Source organism: Cervus canadensis, chromosome 3 (assembly GCF_019320065.1).
Source record: "Cervus canadensis isolate Bull #8, Minnesota chromosome 3, ASM1932006v1, whole genome shotgun sequence".
In the NCBI taxonomy this organism is placed as follows: Eukaryota; Metazoa; Chordata; class Mammalia; order Artiodactyla; family Cervidae; genus Cervus; species Cervus canadensis.
Genome location: NC_057388.1, coordinates 89,427,195 through 89,442,704, shown reverse-complemented (window position 1 = coordinate 89,442,704; position 15,510 = coordinate 89,427,195). Strand labels below are relative to the sequence as shown.

Here is a 15,510-nt window from a genome sequence, read left to right as displayed (position 1 = left end):
GGAAAAATGTCTATTCACATCTGCCCATTTAAAAATTTTTTTTTTTTTTTTGCACTGAGTTTATGAGTTCTGTATAAATTTTGGGAAATTACAGTATTTTTGCCAATCAAATTGGCCATAAAGAAAAAAGTTAGTCAGAACTTGTAAGGGATATTGATTTTCTTTTAAACAGGAGGTAGAATAATGAATTGGTTCAGTTTTTCTAGAAAGCAGTGTGGCAGCATTTGTTTAATGTTTGAAAGGGTTTATCCCTTTAATCCAGTAATTCCACATCTATGAAATTATCCTCAGAAAACAGAGCATTCATTATTGATGAAATATTTTAATTTTTTGGATATATTTTTGAAACATCTTTAATGATATGGAAAAGTCCTCAGTACAGTGCTGAATGAGAGTTGGATTCAAGTCTGTATATTCCTTATAGTCTTAAAAATATTCTAAGTATATATATAAAAATTTATGGCCGAAGATACACTGATTGATTACCAGTAAGTTACCTCTGGGTGTTTGGAATTGTGGTTATTTATATTCTTTAAACTTTTGATAATTTTCAAATTTCCTAGAATGAGAGTGTATAATTTAGAGTCCTAAGACATTTAACAAATTTTATGTAGAAAATAGTTAATAGTTATTAATTATAACTCATTCAAGTGAATCTGATATTTGTATAGCAAAATAAATTTTGGAGGAGGATACTTATGCTTAACCAGCAGTTGTGTTGAAGTTTCAATTAGTAAAGCTTTCAGCTGAAAAGAACAGAGAGCCAGATGTAAATAGTAACAAACAAAATAGGCAGAGAAACTGGTGTTGCTTCAGTGGCTCAGCAGTGTCAGGGCTGATGTGTCTTAAATTCTTTGGGACATCTTCACATTATTGCAAAATAGATGCCTGAATTACTGGCAGTGCACCATTCAAGATGGGAGGGGTACCGGGAAGGGGGCCAGAGAGAGCCAGCACCATCTGCCTCTTTCATCAGGTATGCAAAAGCTTTTCCCAAGGCAATTTTTAGATTTCATTTGGCACAACTGTGTTATGACTAACCTTAGGAGGCCAGGAAAGTGAGTATTTAGCTTTTATAGCCCAAGGGGCAAGCTTGAGAGAAGGGATTGAAAATGGATACTTAGATTAGTTAACTCACAACAAGTGGCACAAATAAAAAACAAAAACAAAAAAATCTTCACTGAGATTGTTGCTGCTGCTACTAAGTCGCTTCAGTCGTGTCCAACTCTGTGCGACCCCAAAGACGGCAGCCCACCAGGCTCCTCCGTCCATGGGATTTTCCAGGCAAGAGTACTGGAGTGGGTTGCCATTGCCTTCTCTGAGGTTGCTAGTCTCACTGAATAGTGGAAAAGTTAAAAATAGAGTATCAACTGTTGATTGAGGATTTTCGTTTCTTTGTGTAGCTGGTAGTACTTCCACCTTTGTCCTGTTAGGCTGCTTTGCAATGTGGTTTGCTTCTTGTTCGTTTGAAGTGATTAGTAGATGTTGTGGGCAGAATAATATACCTTCCACCTGCAAGGCCTCCCTGTCCTAATTTCTAGGACCTGTCAGTATGGTCTATGGCAAAGGGGAATTCCAGTTGCTAATCAGCAGATAGGGAGCATATCCTGGGTTATCTACGCGGGCCCAATACAAGGCTAAGGGCCCTTACATAGAAGAGAGAGGCGGAAGAAAAGCCTCAGTAAAGGGATGTGATGGTGGAAGCAGGGCCACAGAGCTGCACTGTTTTTGCTGGATTTGGAGATGGAGGAAGGAGTGTCCACAAACCAAGGAAATATGGGTAACCTCAGAAGTTGGAAAAGGCAGGGAAATGGATGAACCCTGGCAGCCCCCAGAAAGGAATGCCTTCCTGCTCATACCTTGATTTTAGCCTACTGAGGCCTGTGTTGGACCTCACGTTACAGAACTGCAAGGTAAAGAAATGAATGTTGTCTTAAGCCTCTTAAGTTTGTGGTAATTTGTTACAGCAACAATTGGAAACTACTGGTTTTGCAGTATATTAACACAGGGAGGCCTGGCAGGCTGCGATTCATGGGGTCGCAAAGAGTCAAGACACGACTGAGTGACTGAACTGAATATATCACATCAATACCTTGTACACTTTAAAGTTAGACAGTGTTATATGTCACATCTCAAAACTGGAAAAAAACTAGTAAGAGCCTTTGGTACCTGAAAGTGGGGTGCTGCTGTAACAAATGCCTAAGAATGTGGAAGTGGCTTTGTAATTGGGTAGTGAGCGGATGCTGGCAGAGTTTGGGGAGCATGATAGAAAAATTCTGTACTGCCTTGAACAAACTGTTAGTAGAAATATGAGCATTAATGCCTCTTCTAGACTAAGAAGGAAGTGAGCAGCAGGATAGAGAAAACATTTATCAGGTATCATTGTGAACAGACTGTTGACAGAAATATGGACATTAAAGGTGCTGCTGGTGAGGGCTCAGGAGAAAATGTGGAAGAAGTTTCTATTATTAATAGAAACTGGAGGATGGGGATCCTTGTTATATTGTGGCAGGAAGCTTAGTTGCATTGTATCCTGCCCTAGGTGGAAAGTGGGGCTTGCAAACATGAATTTGGATATTTAACTGAGATTTCTAAGCAGAATGTTGAGGTGTGGCTTGATTTCTCTCTTTGTCATTTAGTAAAATTTGAGAGTACAGTAAAAATTGAGGAGAGACCTGTTAAACGTGAACCAGGAGATCTTGATAAATACTGAATCATTATGTTGTACACCTGAAACTAATATAATGTTGTAGGATCAATTACACCTCAAAAACACAACAAAAATAAGCCAGGAGTTGCTGATTTTGCAAATTCTCAGCCTACCAAAATGGCAGAGGATACTCAAATCAAGAGATGTGTGTTTGGAAAGCGTTCTCTAGAGAAAAAGAGTTACTGTATCGCCTTTTGCTCAAACTTCAGAAAGATTAAAAGGTCAGTGTATTCACTCACACAAACCACTCTGAGAGATCAAAGGTGTGACTCACAGATTCCCTCAGCATTTAAGCAGAAGCTGAAAATAGAGATGGGATTATCTAGGCAAGATCTGTGAAGGAACCTCTTGACTAGTGGAGTGAGTCTGTACAAATATGGTAGTCCCACAAGGCACTTGAGAACCTTACACCAGCAGAAACACTGCCAGCTTGGACTGAAAGGACCAGAGATGAAGTGAAGGTGGACTATCAGAGCCCCAAAATTCTGCAGGCAGGAGATAGGCTGGTAAGACTCCTCAGCTTTAAACACAGGCTGCCCTTTATAAAAAGGAAGGATGGCTCAGAGGGCAGAGCTGCAGGCCCATAGGGTAGAGCTGAGAACCTAGTGAAATCGGCTTAGGACTTAAACCCTCTTCCTGTTTGCCTGGATGGATTTCAGAATTGTCTGGGGCCAGTAACTCTTTTTTAGCCTTCCATTTTCTCTTTTTGAGTAGGAATATTTGTGTGTGTTCTGCTATGCCAGGTCCCATCTTTGTGTTTCAGAGCAGCGAACTTGTTTTAAAGTTTAGCATGTCCATGGGTAGAGAGGAATTTTGCCTCAGGATAAATTATACCCTTTCTTACCCATCCCTTATGATTTTTGATAATAAGATTGGTGCTTTGAGTTGGGTGAGATTTAAATGAGATTTTGGACTTTGAGCTAATGCTGTAATGTGTTGATTTGGGGGAATCTTGGGATGGGTTCAATGTATTTTGCCTATGAGATGGATGCAGGCCTGCTGACATGATTTTAGCCCAGTGAGACCTAAGTTGGAATTTTAGCCCTTAGAACTAACTAGAAGATAATGTACTTTTGTTATTTTAAGCCTCTAATTGTGGTCATTTGTTATAGCAGGAATAGAAAACGAATATATTAGATGACCATTCTATATACATAGGCAATTATGTTAGCATGAATATTGAGAAGACCTGAAGGCATACCCTTTGCTAAAGAATATATATAAAGAGCCATTAAGCCCATGGCAATGTTCTCAATATTATTAGTCATCAGGGAAATGAAGATTAAAACTTCAGTAAGGTATCTTTTTACATTCACTAAAATGGTTAAAATAGCAAAGCCTGACAATACCAAATCAACAACCCTACTCCAGTATGGAACTTGGTATATGGAGCAGTTGAAGCTGTCAAACATTGTAGATGGGAATGTAGAATGGTACAGCAACCTCAGAAAAGGTTTGGCAGTTTTTTATGAAGTTAGACATATACCTACCCTGTGACCAGTGATTTTACTGCTGTATATTTACCCAGGAAAATGAAAATCTTTGACCACAAAAAAAGACTGTACAAGAATTTGATTGCAGCTTTGTGAAGCCCTAAACTAGGAACAACCCAAAGGTTCATCAATAGGAGGATGGCTAAACAAATTGTGTTTTATTAGTATAGTGGATCACTACTCAGCAATAAAAAAGAACAAATTGCTGATTCAAGCAACAACACAGACACAGTCCTAAAATAGTATGTTGGAACAAAAGAAGACACACAAAGAATGCTTGGATGATTCTTTTCATATAAGTTCGAAGACCAGCCAAAACTCAGTTGTGGTGATAGAAACCAGAAGTCTGGTAGATTGGAGGAAACTGACTAGATGTGGGAATGAGGGAACTTTCCGAGGTGAAGGAAGTATGCAGTATTTATTTTGGGTAAAGCTTACATGAGTGACTCCAAATGCCATCTAACCGAACACTTAAGCTGACATTTTTAAATTGTATATAAATTACAATTCAGTTAATGAAAATAAAAATACAAAGATGTAGTTAGTGGCTTAAGGATGATCGAGTATATTGACAGTCTGGTCATACTGTTCTACCCCTGTCTGATGAGACTCACCAGTGAAAGTCTGCATCTGAAGATTGCTTAGAATTCTGGGATTGAGTCCTGAGGATTGAGCCATTGCTCACATGGCAGGTAGCGTGGGGGAGTGGGTATCAGTATGTGATTAATTACATCCCTAGTCTCAGGAAATTACACAGTCTCAGTTCAGAGACCATGGTTTAGGAGGAAGTAAAGCCGCTAGGGGCTATGGCAATGACTGTCTGGCAAGCAGTTTTGATATCAGTTGTGGGAATGTGAGGATTTGGACAAGAGGAGGACAGTACTTGAGTTTCTGAAGGAAGCAAGAAGCTAAGACCATCCACAGACTTGGTAAGAAATATTCAAGCCTGAAACAGCCTTTTGACTTGAATGGTGGTGCTGTCCCTGACATTATGTCTACCAGGACTTGGTGTAGAATAAGAAAGGAAGTGAGATACTATTCTAATTTGACTTAGCCATCACTCTAGTGAAACTTCTTTCTCAAAGATTTCTAGTAATCTCTTAATTGCAGAATCCCAAAAGCTGATTTTTCAGTCTATATTTTACTTGGCCGCTCTCTTAGCTTTAATATGGTTAAACACTCCATGAAGTTCTACAGTCTTTGGCTTTCAGAACCATAGAACTGAATTTTCTTGCATCTCTGGTTACTCCATTTTATTTTTCCACAGAAGTGGCTGTTCTGTTCCTTATTCAGCTTACTGATTCAAATGCCAGTCTCTTCTGGAAAAAGCTCTCCTAGACACACCCGGAAATAATGTTTTACCAGTTATCTGGGCATCCCTTAACTCAGTGAAGTTGACACAGAAAATTAACTGTCTCAGTGGCTTTAATGGGTGTTGTGAAACCTTTCTATATCCTGCTTTTCTTCCCTCTCTCCTTCCCAGTTGACACATAGACTGCCCCAGTTTATTTGGATTCTTATTCTCTATTAAATACTTATTCTCTATTAAAATGAAATTGTGGAAGACTTTTGAGAGAAAATGATGAAAATGATGCCAAGCCATAAAATTCCCTACTCTTGCTTAATGAACACCAGTGAGTAAAAGGGAAAGTCGGGGGACTTCTAATTCTAGCCAAGATGGAGTAAGGCCATGACAAGTCATCTATTCCAATAATTACAACAAAAACCTTTGGACAGAGGTATAGAAAGGTATATAGGTATGCCTGAGGCCTTTGAATAATAACAGTGAATTAGATCATGGCATCCAGTCCCATCACTTCATGGCAAATAGATGTGGAAACAGTGAGAGACTTTATTATTTTGGGCTCTATAATTACTATAGATGGTGATTGCAACCATGAAATTAAAAGACACTTGCTCCTTGGAAGAAAAGCTATGACCAACCTAGACAGCATATTAAAAAGCAGAGACATTACTTTGCCAACAAAGGTCCATCTAGTCAAATCTGTGCTTTTTCCAGTAGTCATGTATGCATGTGAGAGTTGGACCGTAAAGAAGGCTGAGCACCGAAGAATTGCTGCTTTTGAACTGTGGTGTTGAAAAAGACTCTTGAGAGTCCTTTGGACTGCAAGGAAATCAAACTAGTCCATCCTAAAGGAAATCAGTCCTGAATATTCATTGGAAGGACTGATGCTGAAGCTGAAACTCCAATACTTTGGCCACCTGATGCAAAGAACTGACTCATTGGAAAAGACCTTGATGCTGGGAAAGATTGAAGGCAGGAGGAGAAGGGGACGACAGAGGATGAGATGGTTGGATGGCATTACCGACTTGATGGACATGAGTTTGAGCAAGCTCCAGGGGTTGGTGATGGACAGGGAACCCTGGTGTGCTGCAGTCTATGGGGTCACAAAGAGTTGGATATGACTGAGCAACTGAACTTAATGAATAACAATATGGTGAGTTTCATGGTTATTTTGGACCAAGAATGGACTAATCCAAGAACTGTATGGTGGGAGGAGTCAACAAAGACTGAAGCCTGTCTCGATCCTGAGCACAGGTTAAAGACAAGACCTCTGCAAGCTGGAGAGCATGGAGGGAGAATCCTTGTTTATTCTTGTTTTTCTCTTTACTTTCTGGTCTTGCTTGAGGCCAGCCCTAGTTCTGGAACATTACTGTGATGTGACACCTGAAACCCTGAGATATGCCATTTAAAACCACAATGAGATACTACTATACATCTTTGAATCAACTAAAAATTAAATAGACTCACTTTACCAAATATTACCAAGAATGTAGAAGAGTTAGGTTTCCCATATGCTTCTGGTAGGAGTCAGTACCATAGACAAAATCACTATGGCTATGTAAAGCATCACCTCGGCTGTACTGATCTACATTTTTTGGACTTCTCTGATACAAATGGAAAGTGCAGAATTAGACCCAAGTACATGTGGAAATGTAGTATATGATGAAGGTGGCATCTCTAATCACTGGGGTAAACATGTACTTTAAAAAAGTGATTTATTTGGCTATGCTGGGTCTTAGTTGCAGCATTCAGGATCTTTTTTTTTTTTTTTTTTTTGTAATTTATTTTTTAATTGAAGTATAATTGCTTTACAATTTTGTGTTAGTTTCTGCTATACAACAGTGTGAATCAGCTGTGAGTATACATACATCCCCTTCCTCTTGAGCCTCCTCGCCTACCCCCCTGTCATTCCAGCCCTCTCGGTCATCACAGAGCACGGAGCTGAGCTCCCTGTGCTATACGGCATCTTGCCACTAGCTATTTCTTTTGCACATGGTAGTGTACACATGTCAGTGCTGCTTTCTCAGTTTGTCCCACCCTTTCCTTCACCTGCTGTATCCCCAAGTCTGTTCTCTACGTCTGTGTCTCTATTCCTGCCCTACAAATAGGTTTGTCAGTACCACTTTTCTAGCTTTCATATATTTGTATTAATATACGATATTTTTCTCTTTCCAACTTAGCATGTACTTTTTTATACATGATGCTGGGATAACTAAGTAGCCACTTAGAAAAAGATAAAATTTGATCTGTGTTTCACGACATATAAATAAGTAAACTCTGAAAAGATAAGGAATATAAATTTTATAAGATGAAGCCATGTAAGTACTAGAGGAAAACCTTGCTGTAGGGAAAAGGTTTGTAATTATCACTAAAATCCAGAGGCAATGAAAGAAAGGGTTGATAAATTTGACTACATAATTTTTTTAAATTGCATGACCCAAACACCATAAAATAGAGAATAAACTAGAGGTTTGCAGTAGGTGCAAGTTGTGGTATAAACAGTTATTCTTAATTTATTGTCATGGTATCCTACACGACATTGCCACTCATTTTATGGCAAAAATGGACTGATAGTGGGTTCATGACGAGAAAGGAGATCAGTAGTTTTGCTACATTGTGCTTCACTTAGGAGGAGACAGCCTGATGCCATGATGACATGGCCTGTTGAATGCTCAGCGGAAGTAGTAGGTTGGAAGTAAGACCCTGTGAGGTTGGGAATTCTCCTCCAAGATGCCATGTATCCACTGAATCAGTTGCCAGTGTATGATACTGTCGCCAGTAAACAGACCAGGTGGGTCCAGAAATCCATAGTTAGAAGTAGGACCGGCCCCTCTCCCTCACTCCCAGTGACCCACTTGGAGAATTTATTCTTCCCATTCTCACCCTAAGTATAGATTAGAGGGCCTGATTCCCAGGGGACAATGTTTTCAAGGGATGAAAAAGGGGAAGCATTTAACCCATTGATCCCTGGTTCCCATTGGTTATGGATTAACTCCAGCTCAGAACTGTCCCACTTCTGGATGCTACATGTCTGAGTAACAGGTTGGCAAACCTAAGGCATCACACACTCCAGAGTCAGAACAGCCTTGGGGCAGCAAGTGAGCCAGGTAAACATTTGAAATGATGACTATTATTGGGTCACTTTGTGTTCTTCATGCCTAGTGGACCAGCGGGCAATGGAAGGTGCTGATATACTCATAGAGGTAATTGACCTTGATTCCTACCAGGATCTAGGGTTGTTCATATAAAGGTGACAGAGAGGACTGTATCCAGAATTCAGAGTATTCACTCAAGTGTATTTTGGTGCATTCATGCATGGGAGAGTGGTGATTAGAGAACAGCCAATGGTCCAACCAGGTTAAAACCAACAAAAGGTGTGGGTCCCTTGGGATAAAGGTTTGAGTCACTTACCAGAGGCATAACCGAGATAAGTTACCTTATCTGGCCAAGAGTGAGGGAAATACAGAATGGATGGTTATATGAAGGAGATGATGAGTATCAGTTATGGCTTTGAAATGAGCTGTAGCAGCAAGGATTGTACCATGTTCTACTCATCTTCCTGTCTCTTGTAGAAATAGTGAACAGTACCATCCTGAAGACTCAGTGATAGATTAGATTCAATGGAAGACATGTTCAAATGTGAGGGGTGCAAAGGATGAGCCATACTGGGTGCCACTTTCAAGCCACCTCACGTTTCTTCAGCCTCATCTTTGGTTCCAGTCATGGCTGTGGTCAGCATTTCCATGAGGTCCAGCTTACTTGCATTGATAGTGCTTCACCTGAAGCATGTGGTGAACGTTTTGCTTTCTGCCCTGAGATTTCTTGTACATACTCTGAACTCATATATGTATGAGTTAACATGTGAATGTTAAGAGAACAGGGAGTTAACTCTCTGGGGTTAACTCTCTACTAGGGGCGAAGAGCTTATGGATAAATTCTTTCTTTTTCATTCCTTGAATGTATGGTTGCTGAGATATATTTCACTAGGTTCCTCAGAAGGTTGCTCATTAAAAAACCAGTTGCTTGTGGCAGTGATTCACTAGAGAAAACTTGTCTGGGTTGATTTTCCCTCCTCCTTTGTTTACTTCCTTATCTTTTACTTCTCCCTCAGAACACATTCCCAAATAAACTATCTGTAGGTAACCCTTTACTGTCAGGGCAGCCTAAGCTAAACAGAAGTTCAGAGCAACTGTTGGCAAACTATGGCCAGTGGCCAAAGCTGTTGTGCCATTTTGTAAGTAAGGTTTTTTTGGAACGTAGCCATGCCTTTTTGTTTATACATTATTGTGACTACTTCCATGCTATCAGTAGACAAAGGAGAGAAACCTTAGAAGAAACTAATCCTGCCAAACCTCAGTTTTTTATCTAACTGGATAAATGCAAATATTTGTGAAAAAGACTGGTTGATAAACTATTTGTATCCAAACAATGGAAATCTGTGCTGCTATTAAAAAAATTTTAGATATGCATTTATATATTTTAAAAAACATAAATATCTAAAATTTTAAAACATCTCCCTGTATGGAAAGATTCTTAGGTTATATCATTAAGTAAAATTGAAGGTACCAGAGGAGTGGATATCCATTGGCATGCATTTTAATAAACCCCGGTGGTTGTAAATATGTATTTTAAGAACTTCCTTAAGAAAACATAAGTGACTATTCACAATGACTGTTTCTAGTTGAGTGGCATTATAGGCTAGCGTGGATGAGGACAGACTTAGACTTTATATTTTATACCTTTCTGAATATGTTGAGAATGGATTGTTACATGAGTAAAATACTTTAATAACTGAAAAATGAAAGAAGCTGAAGGACTGTCAGTTATTCAGGCTTTCTCCTTTTGGTGCCCTGATGAAGTGAGTTGGAGTTGGAGGCCATTTTGGATCATGTGAGGGGAACTGAGTGGGAGAGGAGATGGAGAGTCAATCTGAGGGCAATATAAGTACACAGAAGACAAGAGAAGGAGGGACAAAAGAGTGAATAACCTAAAGATGAAAAACCTTTTAAAATTATGGACATGAAATTTTGTACCTCAGTCCACACTCCCCTCCTGCCTTTGCAGCTCCATAGAAGGGTCTGAAATCATTGACAGTTGTCATTTTAGAAAGCCATTCCTGAGAAAGAGACATCTTAAAGTAATCATTTTAGCCAATTTCTTTTTTTCCTTTAAAAAAGAGTTGTTTTTTTTTTTTTTTTTTTTATTGTGGTAAAAGTCTTCCTCCATAACTCAGCAGGAAAAGAATCTGCCTGCAGTGCAGGAGACACAGGGATAAGTGGGTTTGATCCCTGGGTCTGAAAGATTCCCTGGAGGGGAGGGCATGTCAACCCACTCCAGTATTCTTGCTTGGAGAATCCATAGACAGAAGAGCTTGATGGGCTACAGTCCATGGAGATGCAAAGAGTTGGACACGACTGAGCATGCACACAGTCACGTAATATAAAGCATACTATTTTAACCATACTTTACAGTTCAGTAGCACTGAATACATTCACATTGTTGTGCAACTCTCATCATCCATCTCTCAAATTTTTCACCTTCCTAAACTACAACTATGTCCCCATTAAACACTAACTCCCCATTCCCCCTCTCCACCCCCACCTCCAGCCCCTGGCATATACCAGTGTATTTTTTGACTCTATGTGTTTGACTCAGTAAATCTTAAATCCAATTTTCTGTTGATGGGTGGAGCCATTTACCTGGGGCCAAGCTATGGTGGAGGTAATGAAGATAATGGTGACTTCCCTCAAAAGATCCTATGCATGTACTGTTACACTCAGTGCCCCCTACCCTGCAGGAGGACACCACCAACCCACGTCCGGAGACTCCCAGACACCCACAGGCAAGTTCGGGACAGTCTCTTGTGAGGTCACAGCCTTGTCTAACTCAGTGAAACTATAAGCCGTTGCTGTGTAGGGCCACCCAAGACGGATGGGTCATGATGAAGAGTTCTGACAAAATGTGGCCCACTGGAGAAGGAAATGACAAACCATTTCAGTATTCTTGCCTTGAGAACCCTATGAACAGTATGAAGAGGCAAAAAGATAGGACACTGAAAGATGAACTCCCTAGGTCGGTAGGTGCCCAACATGCTACTGGAGATCAGTGGAGAAATAAGTCCAGAAAGAATGAAGAGATGGAGCCAAAGCAAAAACAACACCCAGTTGTGGATGTGACTGGTGATGGAAGCAAGGTCCAATGCTGTCAAGAGCAATATTGCATAGGAACCTGGAATGTTAGGTCCATGAATCAAGGCAAATTGGAAGTGATCGAACAGGAGATGGCAAGAGTGAAGAGATGGCTATGGTCCATGTGATTAGATTGGTTAGTTTTCTGTGATTGTGGTTTTCAGACTGCCCTCTGATGGAGAAGGATAAGAGGCTTATAGAAGCTTCCTGATGGGATAGACTGACTGAGGGGGAAACTGGGTCTTGTTCTCATTCTAGGCATCTCATATAATTGGAATCAAATAATGTTTGTCTGCACCTAACGTATATTGAAATGCATTTTTGTAAGGTTACTTTAACAAATGTCCTACAAACAAATGTCCTACAATAAAGAAGATTATCCCTTCTTTATTTTTCCCTGTGCTATACAGTAGGTTCTCATTAGTTACCTGTTTTATACATAGTAGTGTATATATGTCAATCTCAAGTTTTCGGTTTATCCCCACAGTTTCCCCCCCTTGGTGTCCATATGTATGTTCTTTACATCTGTGTCTCTGTTTCTGCTTAGCAAACAGGTTCATCTCTACTGTTTTCTAGATTCCACGTATATGCATGAATATGCAATATTTGTTTTTCTGACTTATCTCTTTCTGTATGACAGTCTCTAGGTCTATCCATGTCTCTGCAGTCTTGTTCTTTTTTATGGCTGAGTAATGTTCCGTTGTATATATGTATCATATTCTTCCCTGGGGCTTCCCTAGTTGCTCAGATGGTAAAGCATCTGCCTGCAGTGTGGGAGACCCAGATTTGATCCCTGGGTTGGGAAGATCCCCTGGAGAAGGAAATGGCAACCCATTCCAGTACTCTTGCCTGGAAAATCCCAGGGATAGAGGAGCCTGGTAGGCTATAGTCCATGGGGTTGCAAAGACTTGGACATGACTGAGTGACTTCACTTCACTTCACGTCATATCTTTATTCATTCCTTTGTTGATGGCCATCTAGGTTGCTTCAATATCCTGGCTATTGTAAATAGTGCTGCAGTGAGCATTGAGGTACATGTATCTTTTTGAGTTATGGTTTTCTCTCAGTATATGCCCAGGAGGGGATTGCTAGGTCATATGGTGGTTCTATTTTTAGTTTTTTAAGGAACCTCTTTAGGCTTGCCTGGTGGCTCAGATGCTAGAGAGTCCATCTGCAATGCAGGAGACCCAGGTTCGATCCCTGAGTTGGGAAGATCCCCTGGAAAAGGGAATGGCAGCTCCCTCCAGTATGCTTGCCTGGAGAATCCCATGGACAGAGGAGTCTGGCGGGCTACAGTCCATGGGGTTGTCAAGAGGCGGACACAACTGAGCAACTAACACTTTTCACTTTCACAGAACCTCTGTACTGTTCTCTATAGTGACTGTATCAATTTACATTCCACCAGCAGTGTAAGAGAGTTCCTTTTTCTCCACACCCTCTACAGCATTTATCATGCGTTGATTTTTTTGATGATGGCCATTCCAACTGGTGTGAGCTTTGATTTGTAGTTCTTTAATAGTTAGTGATGCTGAGCATCTTTTCATGTGCCTCTTGGCTATCAGTCAGTTTCTTTTAAAGAGTTAGATTTGGGGAGTTTGGGGGGATTTGAGCATGAGGCTCTCTATATCGTTGTCTGTTTTTTATGCCAGTAATCAGTATACAATGGAATATTACTTAGTCATGAAAAGGAATGAGATTGCAGAGACCTGGATGACCTAAAATTATGTATGTACTTAGTTTTTTGTGACTAATGTCTCTTTTCCCTCTAGAATGTAAGCTTCATGAAGGCAAAGACTTGGTTTTGCTCACTGCTGTGTTCTTTAGATTTAAAATGGTCTTCTATCCAATAGTTTTTATGTTTATCCAAAGAAGATACTCAATAAATATTTGTTGAATTAATAGTTGCATTAAGATAATTATGGGGACAAGTGGAATTAAGTATGGGTGGACTCCACAGAAGAGAGAACTTTAATCTTATGGTAACTAACTTGATTTTTCTCAGTCTGACTAAGGACATGACTGGAAAGGAAGATGTGTACCGAGGCCCAGCCATCAGGGCTCTCTGCAGAATCACTGATGTAAGTTCTTTGCTTTACTGAGGCATCAAAGGGGACCTGTGTTTATCTGCAGGTGGCCATGTAAATTTAGTAGGATTCCTTGTCTGACTTTGTGATTCAGCAGCAGCAGAGAAACATGACTACCAGAAAGGCTTTTGTGGCTCCAGGCTTTTTTCCTTCTAGATTGTTTTTGCCTTTTATTTATATTAGTCTATTTCTCGCCATATTTACTCGCATGAATTTTTGTCATAGGGCACGTTGCTTGTAGGAAACAAAAGCCATTTGAATTTAGCTTTTATATTTTATTTTTTTATTTTTATAAACATTTTTTGATGTGGACAATTTTCAAAGTGTGTATTACGTTTGTTGCAACATTGCTTCTGTTGTTTATGTTCTGTTTTTTTTGGCCAAGAGGAATGTAGGATCTCAACCCCTTGACCAAGGAATTGACCCTCCCACCTACTGGAAGGTGAAGTCCCAACCACTGGACCACTGGGAATGTCCCAAATTTAGCTTAAAAGAAAACTTTATTACAAAACACAAATCTCTCAGAATTTGAGGTAAAGCTTACAACCAGATACCAGAACTAGAAGTAGGACAGCTGTAAGGAATGCAACAGCAAGATTTCCAGGTATTTACCATTACGATCCATTATTTATGAGGCTCAAGCCTCCTCATTTAAATATTTAGGAGAAACAGTCTGACTAGCTGTCAGCTAGCCAGTAGCTTGTGTCCACCTGGGTCTAAGTCAGGTGTTTAACCTTGACTTAGTCTGTTGTATTAGAAGGAATGAGGTTATAGAGTATGTTAGGCTGTCCCTTTCTTGGAACTCTGCAGGAAAGGTTAAAGTGAAGGGCAGACTGGGCATTGCCAACCAAACTGAATAAGATTTTGGCTGTATTCATGAGTGCTGTGTTTGGTGTATTCATGAATGAATACACATTCATATGTGTATTCGTATATACACATGTATTTTGTGTATACATTTGCATCTGAGTTACAGAGGCTGAGCAGGCATAAATGGTAGCTCTGGACCTAGAAGGAGCAATAGGAGTGGTTTAACGTTTCTCAGGCTCCCTTACTTTGTTGTGGTTGCTTTTGTTTTTAGCATTAAATCAGTAGCATGAGACTTGACCATGCCAAGGCTAGCAGTAAGAATCTCTTCATCTAAGTCATTGAGCTTGGTGTGTGTACCATCCTTATTTGCCACCACCTTGCCAGGGCTAAACTTTCTTCCAGGTAAGTTAAAAAGAAGTTTATTTTCAGAGGATTTCAAGCTGAGGACTCAATATAATTAGCATATTCCACATGTAATTTCTTATGTATTTGAAATAATCAGAGTTTACAATTGATTTATAGAACTTTCTGGGATCCATATGAAAAATGTTGGGTTGGCCAAAAAGTTTGTTTGGGTTTTTCTATAAGATGTACAAAATCTCAAATGACCTTTTTGACCAGCCCAGTATATGCCCTATACATAGAGGTATCTTCAGGACTTCTAAAGCATCCCCATTTAGGAATTCATTTTATAATACCTCTGGTAGGTTCAGCCTTTACTTGTGTATTTCCAAACTGGGATTCTCCACTTTGAGACCATTTATTTCATTGTGGAGCAGTTATTCCTTCTCCTTCTGTGTACTCTAAAATGTTCCTTCTTGAAGCTACCACTTGGTTGTCTGGGTCCTGTCCTCTGGGATCTGATTATTATATGATAAGCCTTTTAATACATTCTAAATATTTGCACAGAAACAAATGT

General features: G+C 39.9%; 1 protein-coding gene across 2 annotated transcripts in view; it reads left to right on the top strand.

Moving 5' to 3' along the window:
- The window catches only part of COPG2 (COPI coat complex subunit gamma 2), a 136,574-nt gene that overhangs the window by 24,796 nt on the left and 96,268 nt on the right, over window positions 1-15,510 (top strand). For both annotated transcript variants that reach the window (XM_043463728.1, XM_043463727.1), the window contains exon 6: window positions 13,700-13,775. In XM_043463728.1, the coding sequence (XP_043319663.1) occupies window positions 13,700-13,775 (76 nt within the window). The remainder of the gene's footprint in view (window positions 1-13,699; window positions 13,776-15,510) is intronic.